The sequence below is a fragment of the Pleurodeles waltl genome, chromosome 2_1 (assembly GCF_031143425.1).
Source record: "Pleurodeles waltl isolate 20211129_DDA chromosome 2_1, aPleWal1.hap1.20221129, whole genome shotgun sequence".
Taxonomy (NCBI): domain Eukaryota; kingdom Metazoa; phylum Chordata; class Amphibia; order Caudata; family Salamandridae; genus Pleurodeles; species Pleurodeles waltl.
In genome coordinates, this window is record NC_090438.1 from 45,660,808 (window position 1) to 45,677,911 (window position 17,104).

At 51.3% G+C, this 17,104-nt stretch overlaps 1 protein-coding gene across 8 annotated transcripts in view; it reads right to left on the reverse strand.

Annotated features, from left to right (window-relative positions):
- Positions 1-17,104, reverse strand: part of DLG3 (discs large MAGUK scaffold protein 3) — a 1,213,683-nt gene that overhangs the window by 705,684 nt on the left and 490,895 nt on the right. For 2 of the 8 annotated variants that reach the window (XM_069209586.1, XM_069209576.1), the window contains exon 1: positions 292-1,249. The exons of 4 other annotated variants lie outside the window; for them this stretch is intronic. In XM_069209586.1, the coding sequence (XP_069065687.1) occupies positions 292-630 (339 nt within the window). In that variant the 5' untranslated portion in view covers positions 631-1,249. Of the gene's footprint in view, positions 1-291; positions 1,250-17,104 lie in introns of those variants that run through there. 2 more of the 8 variants (XM_069209567.1, XM_069209558.1) reach the window with 2 other exon arrangements.

A 17,104-nucleotide genomic window follows, 5' to 3' on the forward strand; every position in this document is an offset into this window, starting at 1 on the left:
CTGGATCGCCCATATGATTATATATCAGACGTTCACATTCACCTGTCTCTTCGTACCTGACCAGATGTTGAGATAGGTATGTATGATCTATAGATACATATGTGTGAGCACACGCACACACTCAAACGTTGGATGGCCCATATGATTACATGTATCAGAGGCACACATTGACATGTCTCCTAAAGAACGCCTTTGCTGCCACGTAGACTTGTGATGCTAAGGCCACCGGGGCACATGGCCCCCACACACTGCACCCCCGCCCATCAACCCCCACCCCGACCCCTCGCCTACCTGCTCATACCAGTCCCGGTTGGAGCACGTGCACTCGGGCCACCAGCCGGTCCCGTTGCCGTTCATCTTGGGGGTGGCACTCTTGGGGGGCGCCTTCAGGGTGGGGGTGGCGGTCTCGCGGGGCGGCGGCGCCGCGGGGCCCATCTTGGCCTTGGTGCGGGGCGTGGGGACCCCGGCGGCCTGGGAGGGCAGGGTCTGCGAGCTGTAGCCCCCGTACCCCGGGCCGTACTGGTCGTGCTGCCAGTCCCCGTAGGTTGGGGGGTCCATGCGGCGCAGCGCCGCCATGCGCGTCACCTCGTAGCATTCCGGGCACTTGCAGCAGTGGTGGTGTTTGTGCATATTACCTCCCAAAACACATAGGAGCCGCGAGAGCAACGAAGGGGAAATACAAAATAAAACAAATATCCGTCGAGCGATGAAAAATGGCTCCCACGCTCCCTAACTGCACCCCCTCCTCGCCTTCCCTTAGAGACGTAATCCGGGCCCTATGTACAAAAATATATGTCTATATATATATTTATACATATATATAACTATTTCTAAGCTATTGCCACCAATATCAAAAAAGAATCCGCGGTTTCCCTAAATTCTTCGTGTCCGCCTTGCTTATCTTGCGTGTCGGAGAATCCGTCGGCGGCCTGGGGTTTTTTCGCGTATATTCCTATTTTCACCGAACGTGTCCTTTCTCCCCCACACCGTCGCTGCTTCTTCTATTACCGATTTCCACCCCGGGGATGATGGCTCGTCTTCTCTGGGTGGTAGCGCCCCGGGGTTGTCGCCCCTTCCTCGGGCTCGGTCTCTCCCTTCTTCGCTCGGCTCCGTCCTCGGTATGAGGGGGAGGCGGAGAGGAGGAGGTGGGGGCTGGGGGGCGTGGGGAGGCTGAGACTGCCCCCCAAGCCGGCGGGGCTGCAGAGGATGCTGCTGCTGCCTCTAGCCCCGGTGATGAGCGGCAGAGAGCGCTCGCGCATCCTCCTCCCTCGCCTGCATCCCTGCTCTCCCGGCGACAGCCAATCAGAGGCCAGCGGCGGCAGCAGCAGGACCAGCGCTGGGGAGGGATTCAGCGGCCGCTTTAAAGGCACCGCCTGCCTCGCTGGGAGCGTCCTCGGCCAATCTGGCCCTTCTAGGCACCCCGGCTCCGTCCCGCTGGCAGGGCATCAGGGAGGTATCAATGCACGACTGTGCACGGGACACATCTGTGAGCAGCCACCCATTCATCGCTCAATGCCAGCTATCACCCTCCACAGAACCGCCCCTCTTTGGGCACATATGGGGCCAGGAGAGGAAGCTGTCCGCCCAAGATCGAACAACGTGACAATTGTGGGGCGCCGGGATTAGCAGGGAAGCCCCATAGATCCAGAATTACCAACGTAACTGTCGACCCGATCTTCATTTTATCAAGAAACGTACGGCTTTTAATCAAGTGCAATACGCTGCTCGATTATAGAAAAATAAGTTGCTCGCTCATCTTTATGTCACTCTGACGTATACTTACTTTTTCTTTCCTAGTGACGTCACAGCGTCATATTTATCCATTGCATCTTGTTCTTGGCAGCCTTACAGCTACTGCAACGTCAATGTTATGTTATTTTGCATGTATGTAGCGCCAGTCACCACTGTTATGAAATCGCAGCGCATTCTCAGTCAGGAGGAGGCAGTCTGATGTTGGTGTCTGCTTGTTTGTAGTTAGGAGAAAGTTTGTTCGGTGTCCTTAGTCGTGGTGTGTGGATTAGTGTGAAGGTAAAGTGAGGGCCAGGTCTCTGCAGCGCCTGGATGCACAGGTGAGCCGAACTCCTTTCCAGGCACTTCGCCACTGAGGACCCCCTGTTGCTCCTGTGTCTTATGACGTCATGCTGACGTGTGATGCTGCTACACTCCCTGCGCGGCAGCGCCTTTGATTTGACCTGGCTTTGGAGCCGTGTTGAGTGCATGATAAAGGAAGGGAGGGGGTGGGATGGGGAGCCCTAGGCCGGGTAAGGCGTGCATCTGGAAACAGCTGTTCCCTTGGCTAGAGCCCCTTTTTATACACACAGGGAGACGGCACTTCCTCGGAGCAGCCGCCACCTCAACTTCACTAAAGCGCTGCTCCCCTGCCGCCTTTACTAGGCACTTGATGACTTGCACCAGGATTACGTCACCGATCAACAACCAGTGGCCTTTGTATATCCAGCTTGAGATGCGTGACACCAGGGCATGTGAGCATGTTCAGATGCGTGACACCAGGGCATGTGAGCATGTTCAGATGCGTGACACTAGGGCATGTATCCGTGTTCAGATGCGTGCGACCAGGTCATGTATCCGTGTTCAGATGCTTGACACCAGGGCATGTGCCCGTTCTCAGATGCGTGACCCCAGGGAATGGGTCCGCATTTCTTGCCCTGATGGCGACTGTCCTCTCACAGAAAGATATGGCGATCACTTCTCTGATACCACGAGAGAAATAGTATCCAGGTTTTCACTACGATGGCGTCATCAGTTACGTCACATTGAAATGCGCAGCGATGTTTTCACTTTCAAGATGTCAGCACGGAATCGCTTTTAAATATGTAAATACGTATTCACCTGGGGGATATAACAGTAATACAGGTCTTTACGCTTTCACTGACACCATCAGAGAGTCAGGCGAACTCCGCTTTCAGCTTGGTGATGTCATCAGTGAGGTCACACGGAAATATATTGCCATTAACTCTGTAGTGCTATGAAACGTGATGTCATAGGGGAAAAGACATGAGACCCGCACGGGTGAGTAGCGCGCTTTATAAATGTTAATGATTTGATTTGGTTTGACTATTATAATTTCAGTGACGTCATCAGTGCTGCCACAGTGAAACATGCTGATCATTATAGCGAGGTTATAGGTGAACAATGTACCTGCATTTTCCCTGTGATGACGTTTCAATCACGTCACGAGTTCCATGACATTTGGTGAAAGACTTAATGTTTTCACCGTCATGTCATCAATGAATTAAAGTGAAATGTTTATCAGGAATGTTTGTCCGTGATGTCATCAGCGATGCATATCATTGTTTCATTAGATGACGCAATCAGTGACGGCACATTGAAATATGTAAAATAGCTACATTTGGTGGTGTAATTAGTGACATCACCAAACATTTTTTTCTATCGAAATAATTTCTTCCAAAATGTTAACAGTGATGTTAATCCATCCGTCCATTCACCCATCTTTGTATGCATGCATCCATCCACCCACAATAAGAGAGATTTTCACTGCGCTGATGTCATAACTGAAATACCTATCAATGTTTCCACTGCAAAGATGTTCACAGCCGTGTCACGAGCCGTGCCACAAGGGTCGTTACACCCTGGTACCAGTAACAACTGTTATTGGCAGCGTTTATGCAATGAAGCTTGACTTGCTATACAAAAAATATATTTTTATTAGCAGTAAAATGTGCAACAATGTTCAGTGTATCGTAGTTTTCACTCTGGTGACGTCAGTAAAATCAGTATTTTCACATCAGTGAAATGTGGCATCGACAGGTTTCCCACAAGTCAGATCTAGGGTGTCTGCATAGGGTGCTACACTCTAACAAGCCATACAGCGCTTCCATGCTTTGCGCTATGTTCATCCCATACAATACAATGAAGATACCGGTCCCTGAGTAAGTAAACACAGTTGCTAGGACTGAGGGCCGGAGTGGTAAATGGAAGAGGTCATAGAAACATTTACAGGTTGAATTTCCAGAAAAGAGCGAAACACCCCGATCAGAAGTCTTTACCTCACTATGGACGCAGAGAACATTGGAGCCCAGAAGGTGTCCAGGTGCTTTGTGGTTGAGACACCACATAGCGCTCTCATGCATGAGAAAACCTCCAGCCGAAGCCCTCCATGGATGACTACATTACTTATCTGCAAAGATGCTGCTCTGTGTGTGGAATCTTGTGTAGATTCACATGCTTTTTGAATATTATTCCACACCAGGATGGGAATCCTTCAGGAAAATAAGATGGCACAATGGGACTCTTTCATTTCTTCAGCCAGCTGAGTTTACTTTGACCTATACCTAGACTCTTACCTATACCTCCTTGCCTTGCAGTGATCCATACCTCCTGATGCCCTCGTCCCTTGTTTACATTGTGGACACATATCATGTAAGCATTCTGTACCAAGAACAAGTGACAGATGAGAATCTATGCAAGATCCTCCAGCTACAGAGCATCTTCTCCAGACTAGATCGTTTATAGATTCACCCAGCAGTGGGAACCTGGGCCAGGCGAAGACTTTCACTATCACTGAAACATGTTTTCAGCAATGCGCGTGAAAAGCTAGCAATGGACTTCACATCGGCCTCCAAGCAGTAACGCTTGCACAGTTCCAAGATGCTTTCCAGGTAGCTGCCTTGCAGATGTCAACCAGCGGTGTACTATCCATGAACGCAACTGTTGTGGTCCTCTTTCTTTGAGTGTACAGTCATTCTCCCAGACTGTTCACCATACAGTACACACATTTCGTGTCATTTATGAGCCATCTTGGCCACTGGCTGACCATGTAGGGACTGGCCAAAGCACACAAGCAGCAGGGTTGTACATCTGTGTGTCCTGCTTTGGCAAACTAAAGGAAATCAACAAGGGACATAGAAACGGAGACAGAACTTTCTGGGGGAACTTCGGGTAATTCCAGACCATGACTTTGTCATGGTTAAGTTTGATGTAAAGTTATTCTTTGGTCCTGTTTGACTCAATGGGATAAGAAACTGTTCCAAAAATGATGACAGATCACTCTTACACAAAAAACAAAGATTTAAAAGAAAAAAGTAACCATCATGAACATGGGCAGAATGCACATATTCACACACATAAAAAACAATCCTCTACCCTATCCAAAAAGTTACCTCTAGGTGCGTGAATGGTCACAAAAACCAAATAATCAAGAACAGGGCACAGAACCTCTTCCATTTCAAATTGTATGTAGAGTTGGTAGATACAGCCCTAACTTTGGGTACATCTAGGTTGTTCATGGTTGGTCAGCACCTCCATGGAGTCCAGGCATCAGTCAATGTGCCAAGACCCTCAGGATGCAGGACACAAGAAGACGAGAGGTTATCAAGCATTGGGTCATGACGCCATGATGCTCCTGTTCAGGAGATCAATAGCTGTGGCAGCCAAAACTGAGGGAGCCTCGAACTGAGGACCATCTCAGGCACCATGGCTTGCTCACCCGATCCAGGACGCCCAGGATCATCCATCAATCGCGCTCTATTAGCTGAGGAAATGGCAGGAAGGCACAGAGGAGTTCTCCTTCCCAGCCTCCAAGAACATGTTGCCTTTTGACTCTACTTCCAGAAAGTTAGAAGAAAATATTTTCTCTATCTCCTTGTTGCATATAGGTCTACCCTCATAGCACCTTAAGAGCAACAGGTTGGGCATCACTGTCTGGTCAATCTTCTACTCGTGCAACTCAAACCACGTCCTGCTGAGTCGATCTACTCTGAGTTCTGTGGAGTCAACTGGTCTCATGCCACCAGGGAGACATTCAGGGTATGATTTAGATCTGGGCAGATGGAGTACTCCATCACAAACATGACTGATATTCCGTCTGCCATAATATGATCGCCATAGGATATAATGGTATTGTAATACGGCAGAATCGATAACTGTCATGTCTCGTCTGGCAACCACAAAAAGGCAAAAATAGCAGAGAGGTAACCTTTGATGGTGCCCAAAGCAGAGCCCTGCTGGGCCAAAGAAAGAATAAACAAGAGAACTTTTGATAAAAGGTACAGATAAGGGATCAACTATGTTCTCTGTACACCATGCCACAAACTTGTTCCAACGGCAGGTGTATACTGTCTTGGTAGAGGGATGCCTGGCTGCTACAATAACATTACAGACTTCAGGAGGAAGGCCAAAAGCAGTCATCTGTCGTCACTCAATCTCAACACATGAAGGCAGAGCATTCCCAGGCTCAGGTGGTCACCCGGCCCTTTATAAGCAACAGGAGATCAGCCAGAAGAGGCAGCCTGGTCGAAGGACCGATGCTCATGCTCAGGAGTTCTGGGTACCAAACACCCCGCCCCCTATCTGGAGCCACAAGGATGACTTGGAAACGGTCGTTCCTGATCTTCTTGAGATCTCTGGGCAGGAGTGCTACTGGCAGAAAGGCGTACAGGAGGCTGTAGCTCTACTCAAAATGAAAAGCGTCTCCAAGTGAAAGCTGCCTTGGACACTCCAGTGGCAAAAAACGCTGAAATTGTGTGTTCTCGTTAGTGGCAAACAGATCTAGCCAAGGCTTTTCCCACTCTTGAAAGAGGCCTTATTCCACCCCTGAATGGAGACGCCATTCGTGATCTGCTCGGCATCAATGGCTGAGTTTGACCACTCTGGCGGTCAGAGAGCAGCCAGATGTTCAGCTACTGGGGATGTGCCCTGGAATTCCACCCATGTCCAGAGGAGCAGTGCCTCTTGACAAAGGGTTCACAACCTCTACCCACCCTGTTTGTTGCAGTACCACATGGCAGTTGTGTTGTCCGTGAACACCTGCACTAGCCTTTCCTTGAATGAAGGAAGAAAAACGTTCACTGGAAATCAGATACCGGAACCTCCAGAAGATTGAGTGGAGCCTGGATTCAGCCAGATTCCAGGGTCCTCTGATCTCCACCTTACTTGTGGCCACCTCAACCAAGCAGAGATGCATTTGTTACTACAGTCCACTCTGGCTGGGGAAGAGATAGGGTTCTGCAGTTGACCCAATCGTGGTTTGTCAGCCTCCACTGCAAGTCTTTTGCAGTACCCTCAGAAATCTGGACCATATCAGAGTTGTTCCCCTGATGCAGCGCCCACTGGAACTTCAGGTCCTACTGCAGCCAGCGGGCATGACTCACCAGCAGGATGCAGGAAGCAATGAGGCCCAACAGCCAATGAGTCATTCTCACTGAAATCCAGGATAGAGGCTGACACATTGACATCATAGCCCAAATATCCTGGGCTCACTGATCGGGAGGGTAGGCCTGAAGCTGTACTGTGTCCAGGACAGCTCTGATGAAAGGGAGGGTCTGAGAGGGAGTCAGGTGTGACTTTAGAACATCGATAGTAAACCTCAGCGAGTGCAGGAGGTCTGCCATAGTCTGGAGGTGGGAAACAACAGCCTGGGAAGAGCCAATCGTCTAGGTAGTGGAAGACTGGAAACCCTGCCCTCTGCAGATGTGCTGCAACCACACCATCACCTTGGTAAACACCTGAATTGCACTGGTAAGGCTGAAAAGGAGCACATCAAACTGAAAATGCTGTTGGCCAACTGTGAACCGCAGTTAGCAGCTGGAGGCAGGCAGGACAAGAATGTGGAAGTATGCGTCCTGCAAGTCAAATGCACCATCCAGTCTCCTGGGTCCAGGGTAGACAGAACCTGAGCGAGAACGAGCATCTTGAGGTTTTCTTTCTTCAGTAAGAATTTGAGAGGTGCAGGTTGAGAATAGGATGAAGGCCTCCATCCTTTGTGGACACCATGAAGTAGTGGGAATAGCAACCATGTCGAATTTCTAATGCCAGCAACTTCTCTATGGCTTCCCTGGCCCAGAGAGCCAGCACTTTCTGGCGAAGCAAAGAGAGATGGCCCTCCGTTAGCCTGTCGTAAGTGCGCAGCATTGGGGGGGGTTCCAGGAAAGGGAGGGAGTATCCATTGTGACCAATTTGCAAAACCCATCAGTTGGATATTTCTGAACACCAGTGGTAGAGTTGATTGTCTATCCTGCCTCCCACTGGGTATCCATGATGTTGAAAGGACAAGCTAAAGGGGGTTGGAGGCTGTCGGGGTGGGGGATGGGAGTGAGAGTACTAGCTCGACCTCGAGAAGCCCCACGTGGTTTGTGGAAGCAGTTGGAAGCCCTTTCTGTGGCCATGATGGGTGGACTAGAATTGAGAAGGGGCCATGGAAAGGCCCAGGGACCAGGCCATAGTCCTACTGTCCTTGAAGGTCTCCAGCACTCAGTCCATCTTATCTCCAAAGAGACGAGTGCCATCAAAGAGCATGTCCATGAGAGAAGCCTGGACAACTCCTGAAAAGCCAGTGGTTCTCAGCCAGGTGTGTTGTCTCAACGCCACCAACAATGAAATCACTCTACCCAGCGAGTCGGTCGTGCCAGTCCATATTGTATGGTGAACTGTGCTGCATTCCTGCCATCTGCAATCCCTGTGACAATATTGTCCAGCCTCAGCCGAGACCAATGGCAGCGCTTGCGTGACCAAATCCCAGATTGTGTGAATAATCAGCCCAATATGCATGAGGTATTCACCGATCGCAATGCTAGGCTGGCGGAAGGGAAAACCCTATTACTAAAGGTGTCCAGCCTGTTCGATACCCTGTCTGATGGAGTGGAAAGGAGCGTGCCACAGTTAACTTGAGATGTGGAGGTCTGAACTACCAGGCTCTTTGGGGTGAGTTGCTGGATGAGGAAATAGGGGTCCCCAGGAGCAGGGCGATGGCAGCAGGCAACCGTCCTATTCAAAGGAACCCCTGTGCAGGGGTTGGACCAGGCCCCAAGAAGGACTTCTGTTAGCCAGTTACCTGTGGTAATGATCTCCTTGGAATAGAAGAAGTGTAACTGCAGAGAAAATTCCCTCTATCCAGTGAAAAAAGTGGTGTAAAGACTACTTCTTTGTCTTGAATAGATGTACCTGAAGTGCTTTTCCAACAGCCGTGGAAACTGTCCTCTTGTTGATGCACAAGGGTAAGAGAGCCCAGAGCTGGCCAAAAGAAGCCAGTCTTCTGTAAAACATTTGTGCTGTGCCCGGTAGAACATGGGAGGTCAAAAGAGCTGTGGTCACCTGGAAGAAGACCAGTACACCAGTAGAAATTGGAAACGTTTTTTGTTACAGCCACATTAAATTTCTCCAATGTGTCTGGGGAGTGGAGAAAACCCTACCTGACGAGGGAGCTCATGATATGGCAAAGGAAACCTAGGGACCAGTTGCAGTTGGACATTCTGCCATGGCCTGCATGGAGCTAGAATGATGTCTGAAGAACTAATCTTAAGATCTTCATATTTATTCGTCAGCTACCACTCAAACAATGTCTATTGCTGTAGTGAGTGGAACTGTGTTGTCATCATTTCCCCCCCAAAATTATTTTCTTTTAAATGCCTATAAGGGGTGGGGGGAGCATTGCTATGTTTCAGTGTCAAGAACAAATGCAGCGTGCCTCAAAGTGAACTGATTTGAGAATCACAGCCAGGTCCGTTGGTGAGTTTCAATTTTCAATTCCAAAGTACTGCCTGTGATTTAAAAAGGACTCCATTTCATGATCCCTACATGAGGCATACCTCATTTTTATGTCACCGTTCCTCTGCTGGCTCTGGAGCTTGTGCACAACTGCTTTAAGTGTCCTCCCATTGAGAGTTTTTCTGCATTCCTAATTTTTGCATCTGCACACATCACAACCACGTGTGAGCTCAAAGGGCATCCTATGACATGGAATGAGAACCATTGCTGGACTTTGTGATCTGGAGAAACTCAGCATATGTACCCTTTTATGAGCATAACTACCATCCGCTCTAGTGGACTGACAGTAGTGGGAGTAACAGATTCTAGTAGCAAGACAGGTAGGCTTTTTTTACATGGGTCCCTTGCTCACTGTGCCACTGGCTTCAAACTAGCCTGGCTGATGAGGGGTGATACCCCAAAACCGGTCCTAGGTTGCTTGTATTCCGGTTCAGGGAGGACCTCCCTTAGCAGTTCGGGCTGGACTGTTCCCATGGGGAGCAGGGGCAGGACTGATTTGCATAGGGCTGGGTCCAAACTGGGGTGGCATGGTGAGCCAGAGAAGAATGGATTTAACCCAGATCTGTGACCGGGGGTGAGTGTTAGAAAAGTTTGAGCACTCCGTCCATCACCTTGTTGCGTTGCTAGTCTTTTTAACCTGTCACCTGCCAGGGAGAGCTGCCTACTGGCATCTCTCATATTATGAAGTGGCCTGGCACTCCCTGTCATCTGGGTCCTTCACTCTAACCATGTGGTACATGGATGGCACCCATGAGTAACAGACATGTACAGTAGGATGTGTCAGGAGCGAGTGAGCTGCATGTGACAGTGGAGACTCAGGAGTCCAGTTTGATTTCCTGAACCAGTGTGGCACATACAATGAAGGATAGAGACAGTCCCAGACAGCAATGTGAATTGCAACGCCGCTCCCCACTATTCCAGTATTACACAGAACCCTACAATGCAAAGGAAGGGAGACTGAGGGTCTTTTTGTAGAAAAAACATAAGCTCCATTGTTCCCTAGAAGGGTTACCCCCAAGAAGTGGAGCAGTGGCTATGTGTAGACGCATGTCCCTCATTTGTGCCTTTGTTTTGGGTGTTTCCTGGCAGGAGACTTCCAACTCCACCCGACCTTCTTGCTGGCACTGTAAGGCAAAGAATACGACTGGACCAATGTAGGAGGAAGAAGCAAAAGGTAGGAACTGTGTAACTAGTCCCTGAGCTGCACTATTGCAATACCCAAACTCTGGGCCCGATTCACAAAGGTAAATTTAGACCAAAAGTCTAACTTAGACCAAAAGTCTAGCTTTACTACTTTTTGGTATTCACAAAGGTAAAGTTAGGCCAAAAGTCTAACTTTACCAGTAGCAACTTGGCTTTGTGAATACTGAAAAGTAGTAAAGGTAGACATTTGGTCTAAGTTAGATTTTTGGTCAAACTTTACCTTTGTGAATACCAAAAAGTAGTAAAGTTAAACTTTTGGTCTAAGCTAGACTTTTGGTCTAGCTTTACCTTTGTGAATACCAAGACTTCACTACCAGAATCCCGGGGCCCCTCATTAGAGTTGACTGAGAACCTCTTGAGTGCCAGGGGTGGGGTCACTGACTGCCAACTCCCCTTCACCAGATCCGGGACCAGGAGGTTTCTGCAGCCATCCACAACAAGATATGCCTGTCTGGACCAGGAGCTGACTGATTGGTGATTGTAAGGAAATGCCTCCTTGGCATGGTTACCCCCTAATTGTTTGCCTTTGCTGATGCTAAGTTTTGATTGAAAGTGTGCTGGGACCCTGCTAACCAGGCCCCAGCACCAGTGTTCTTTCTCTAAACTATACCTTTGCTTCCACAATTGGCACAGCCCTGGCACTCAGATCAGTTCCTTGTAACTGGTACCCCTGGTACCAAGGGCCCTGATGCCAGGGAAGGTCTCTAAGGGCTGCAGCATGTCTTATGCCACCCTGGGGACCCCTCACTCAGCACATGCACACTGCCTCACAGCTTGTGTGTGCTGGTGGGGAGAAAAAGACTTAGGCCCTCATTACAACCCTGGCGGTCGGTGTTAAAGCGGCGGTAATACCGCCAAAATGCCGGCAGAAAAAAAAAATGGAATCACGACCTTGGCGGGAAACCGGCAACATAGACAGCCACTTTAACACTCCGACCGCCACGGCAGTAGAAACAAACACCGCGGCGGTAACCGCCAACAGACAGGCAGAGGACAAAGTACCGCCCACCCTATCACAACAGGCCTATCCGCCACCTTTTCCAAGGCGGAACCAACGCTATCAAAAGCACGGCGGAAACAGTACACAGAAGAGAAACCACTCGCCTCTCAACACCCAACGAGGAACAAGGACGCCTTGGAGCACAAACTACAGGTCCTGCCTATGCTGCTCTTCCTCCTGCTCTATCAGGAGCAGGACAGATGCCGTCGATGACCACGGTGAGTACTGCACCTACAACACAGGGAAGGGGGGGAGGGAAAAGAGAGTGGCACAAACACGCAACACGCAATACCCCCACCCTCACCCACAACAACGTACACATAAATACATGCAGCAACATTACATATACACCAGCCCACCCCCGGAAGAACGCAAGGACAAAATTAAATGATTGTAATGATTGTAATCATGAAAAATCTGATAGTCAAAATTCAAAATTCAGTATATACAAATATGTACACCAACTACACAAGTCCAAATAGTGTACCAATCATTGTCCGTGGACCACTGGTCCCAAAATGCATGGGTGAAGCCCACTCAAGATACCTAACTGGAAACGGATAGAACACTGCTGGGGCATCAGATCGAAAATAAACAGGCACCTCAGGTGGAGGTGGAGGGGGGTCACCTCAGCCAGATGAACGCACAACACCACTGCTGCATGAGGGGGCTCCATGCCCATTGCTGTATCCTGGGGAGTGCAAAGCCACAGTCTCTCAAGTCTCTCCAGTGGGTGGTTTGCCCACTGCTTTATCCTGGGGAGTGCATAGCCACAGTCTCTCAAGTCTCTCCAGTGGGTGGTTTGCCCACTGCTTTATCCTGGGGAGTGCAAAGCCATAGTCTCTCAAGTAGATGCCATTCTCCACTGGTTCTGGATGGGGTATGGTGCCCAGAGTGCTTCATCCTGCCAAGGACTAAGGTAGTGGATGTCATTCTCCACTGGTTCTGGAGGGGGCATGGTGCCCAGAGTGCTTCATCCTGCCAAGGACTGAGGTAGTGGATGTCATTCTCCACTGGTTCTGGAGGGGGCATGGTGCCCAGAGTGCCCCATGTGCAGTGTGGCCGGTACCATTCCCTTACCTGGGTGTGTGTGCCACGAGATTTCCGAGGAACATGTAGCATGATACGCCATGGAGGCAGCGACATATCCCCACACTGCTTTGGCTTCGCCTTCCACCTGCAGGTGCAAACAGTGATGGAAGTCATGCCTCATGGAAGCTGGCCAGGGTCCAGGAACTCTCCTCCAGCCTCGGACGACTGACCACTGGGGATGTTAGCCATGTCAGCGGTGGTGCCACTGTCCGAGCACGTCGTGGGGCTGGTGGCGATGCTTGAGGCGGTGTCTGTGGCGGCGGTGCTGGTGCATGGGTCAGCACCTGCTGAGGGACACAGCAGGACGTCTCCTGCAGCCTCGGATGGCTGCCCACTGGGGAAGATGCTGGAGACTGTCATTGAGGCTGCAGATGTGCCAGTGGCTGTGCAGGTGGCTGTGCAGGTGGCTGTGCAGGTGGCGGTGCTGGTGGCGGGGCAGATTGAAGTGTTCGCCGCCGTACAGATTGGTGTTGTTGTGCACAGAAGTGGTGACACTGGTCCCTCAGTCGGTGCCACCGTACCCTGTCCTGACCTGCTCTTCTGCTTTTGTCCCTTCCCCACCTTTGATGGTGCCGCAGGTGTCTTGCCACTATCCGCTTTTGTCTTTGCGGAGCTCTTGGTGGCTGTTAGGTGTGGCTTCTCCCTCTGGGATGTGGGCACCTTCTTCACCTTGGCAGGTGGAGGAATGTCCATGCCCTCGCTACGTGGCACACTGGCAGCCCTGATGGGTGGTGCACTCGATGACCCCGCAGTTGCTGGAACCACTGTGCCTGGGAATTTGGTGGCTAAGGGCTGGGCTGGGCTGGGACCTGGAAAGCTTGGCACTAGGGGAAGGACAAGGGGGAGGTGAAGGGAAAGGTCAAGGTTTGCCAGGAAAAGTTTTTTAGACACACTGGAACGGGAAGATGGAGTGGGTTTGGGAGTGGAGGAAGAGGTAGTGGTTGTAGGAGGTGTTCGTTTGCTGAATTTGGGTGAAGGTGCATGGGCCGGAGGCTGTTGTGAGGTGGATGGCTGTTGGGTGGGTGTGTGCCTGCGTTTGTGTACTTTGGGAGGAGGGCTCACAGACACACTAGGAGAGGACACAGGGGATGTGTGCATGGTAGTGGGGGTGGTGATTGCACGTGAGCGGTGTGTGGTAATGGGCGTGCTGGTGATGGAGGCAGTGGATGAAGATGTAGTGCATGCAGGTGTGAGTGGAGACGAGACAGGGAGGGAGGAGGAGGACGTGGAGGAGGGGAACACAGTGGAGGCAGTGGATGTTGATGTGTCTGCATGGGAATGGTGCTTGTGTGAGTCCTTGTGGGATGTGTGGTGCTTATGTTTGCCATGTCCACTCTTGTGTGTTGATGAGTGTGCATGCTGGTCTGATGGTGTGCTTGGGATAGGCTGAGGTACAGGGGATTGGGTCTGGGTAGTGGAAGTTGGAGGGGGTATGCTGGACACAGGGACAATGACTGCCATCAGTGCTGAGGCCAGAGCCTGAACTGCTTTCTGTTGGGCCGTCTACCCAGAATGAATGCCCTCCAGGTATGCATTTGTTTGTTGTAAATGCCTATCAACTGCCTGGATGGCATTCAAACTGGTAGATTGCCCAACAGTGAGGGATCTCAGGAGGTCAATAGCCTCCTCACTGAGGGCAGCAGGGCTGACTGGGGCAGGGCCTGAGGTGCCTGGGGCGAAGGAGATGCCCACCCTCCTGGGTGAGCAGGCACGGGACACACGCTGAGGGGCTGCTGGGAGGGCAGTGCTGGTAGGGGGGGTGGCGGCTGTACCTGTTGATGCAGGGGCACAGAGGTGCCCACCACCGCAAGGAAGCTCCCATCAGAGAAGGAGTCGCTGTCACTGGGGTATGCTCCTGTCCCCGTCGTGGAGCTTCCCTCACCCTCCATCCAACTGGTGGCTTCAGACTCCGTTGCTTCACCCTCCAGGGCCAAGTGGGTTGCAGCTCCCTCCTGCTCCGGGGCCACTGCTCCTCCGCCTGATGATGCTATTGCACACAAGAACAGGGAGAAAAGAAAAAGGGGGGGAAAGACAGGAGAAAAACGTGTTCAGTGCATGCAACACCACTACCGTTGGAGGACACGACACACAGGGAGCAGCCCTCAGCACTACGCCATGCACTACCAGTTCCTAGCAAATTCACATGCCCATGGGGTACGAGGCCTAAGCCCGATTGCTGCACACCTGGAAGTCACAGGAGCCTGACTAGGTGTAGATGGCTCTTACCACTAGTGGGGTTGGGGTACCACGGAGCCTACCTCACAAGGGACCTTGCCTACCAAGTTCGTCCTGGCCTAGGGGAACCCACTGGCCACCTCCCCCATCCAGACACCTCGTAATGCACACAGAGTCAGCTGAATGAGAGTGTACTCACCCCCTTGTGGCTACTGTGATGCCCTCAAGCGCCCATCCAACTCCGGATAGGCCACCGCCAGGATCCGGTACATCAGGGGGGTCATGGTGCGATGGGCACCCCTTCCACGTTGAGAGGTCCCCCCCAGCTGGGCCTCTGCCGCCTTCTTGCTCCAGCGGCGCAGGTCCTCCCATCTTTTACAGCAGTGGGTGCTCTGTCTGTGGTAGACCCCCAGGGTCCGGACGTCCTTGGCGACAGCTCGCCAAATACCCTTCTTCTGGTGGGCGCTGACCTAGAGGAATGGTACAGGGGGAAAGGAAACTACTCACCCGTCCAGACCGTCATACTCATTGCCCACCAACAGGGGAATCCCTATACTACTCACCGAAGAAGGTGTGCCAGATAATCGTGGCCTGCTGTATGCTGCACAACCTGGCTTTGCGACGGCAGGTGCCTTTTCTGCAGGAGGATGGGCCAGATGTTGTGGCAGCTGTGGAGCCTGTGGACAGTGAAGAAGAGGAGGCAGAAGAAGAGGATGTCGACAACCGAAACAACATCATCATGCAATACTTCCAGTGGGACACAGGTAAGAAGATGTAACTGCTTCCCACATCTCATACTATTGTTTGAGCTAGCATAAGTCTGTCATTTTCACTCAGTGTATGGACACTGACTTGTCACTTTGACTTTCCATTTCACAGATCTGGGTCCCACTTTGTGCCCTCTGCTATGCTTACTGCTGGCCTACAGCTGTGTTACATTGGTATGTGAACAAATACATTGACCTTGCTATATTCCATAGATATTGCAATTACACATTTGTGAAAGCACAGACTGACTCCAGATTGTTTTGTGATTGAAGTGTGTTTATTTCTGTGCAAATAAGTGGATGGGGGTTGTAAAGTGGACTGGGGTGATGGTGGAGGAATGTCCATGGCAGGGTCCAGTCTATTTGTTCCACAGGTGCATTGTCCAATGGGGCATAGGAAGTGGAGCAATGGCAGTTTAAGGTGGACAGGGTGACATAGTGGGACAGAAGGGTGACATTCAGGGGGGTCTTATTTCCTGGCGGGGGTCTTGGCAATGTTCTCTGTCTTGTTCCTGGATCTCAGGGACCGTTTGCAGGGTGGTTCTCCATCTGCAGGGGGTGGGGTGCTGGTGGCCTGTTGTTCCTGTGGCGGTGCATCCTGTCCACTAGTGCTGGCAGAGGTGGAGGGCTGTTCATCGTCCAGGCTAGTGTCAGGGGCCCGTTGGTGTGCCACTGTGTCCCTCATGGTGTTGACAAGGTCTGCCAGCAACCCTGCAATGGTGACCAGGGTGGTGTTGATGAACTTCAAGTCCTCCCTGATCCCCAGGTAGTGTTCCTCCTGCAGCTGCTGGGTCTCCTGAAACTTGGCCAGTACCATGCCCATGGTCTCCTGGGAATGGTGGTAAGCTCCCATGATGTTGGAGAGTGCCTGTCCTCCCCCTGTCACACAGCAGTCCTCCCAGCTTCCCTGTTATCCTGTGCCTCTGTTCCCTGAACCGTGTGCCCACTGCCACTGCCCCCAGGTCCCTGATCGTCCTGTGTTAGTGGGGTTGCCTGGGTTCCCTGTTGTGGTGGACACACTGCTGATTGACGTGTCCTAGGGACAGAGGGATGGGCTCGCTGGGTGGGTGCTGTGGTGGTGTTTTCTGAGGGGGGAGGTTCAGTGGTGGTTTGCGACTGTGGCAGGGGAACCGACTGTCCTGAGGTCCCTGATGGGCCGGGCTAGTCATCTTGATCCAGGCGTGCAGAGCTGCTGTCATCACTGTGGGCCCCTTCTGTGCGGGGACTGGATATGTCTGGCACCTCCTGTCCGGTGACGTTGGGTAGGGGTCCTGTTGGGGTGTAAATGCATAGTTATTGTATCTGTGTGTGCCATCTTGTGCAATGGGTGAGTGACCCTCTACTC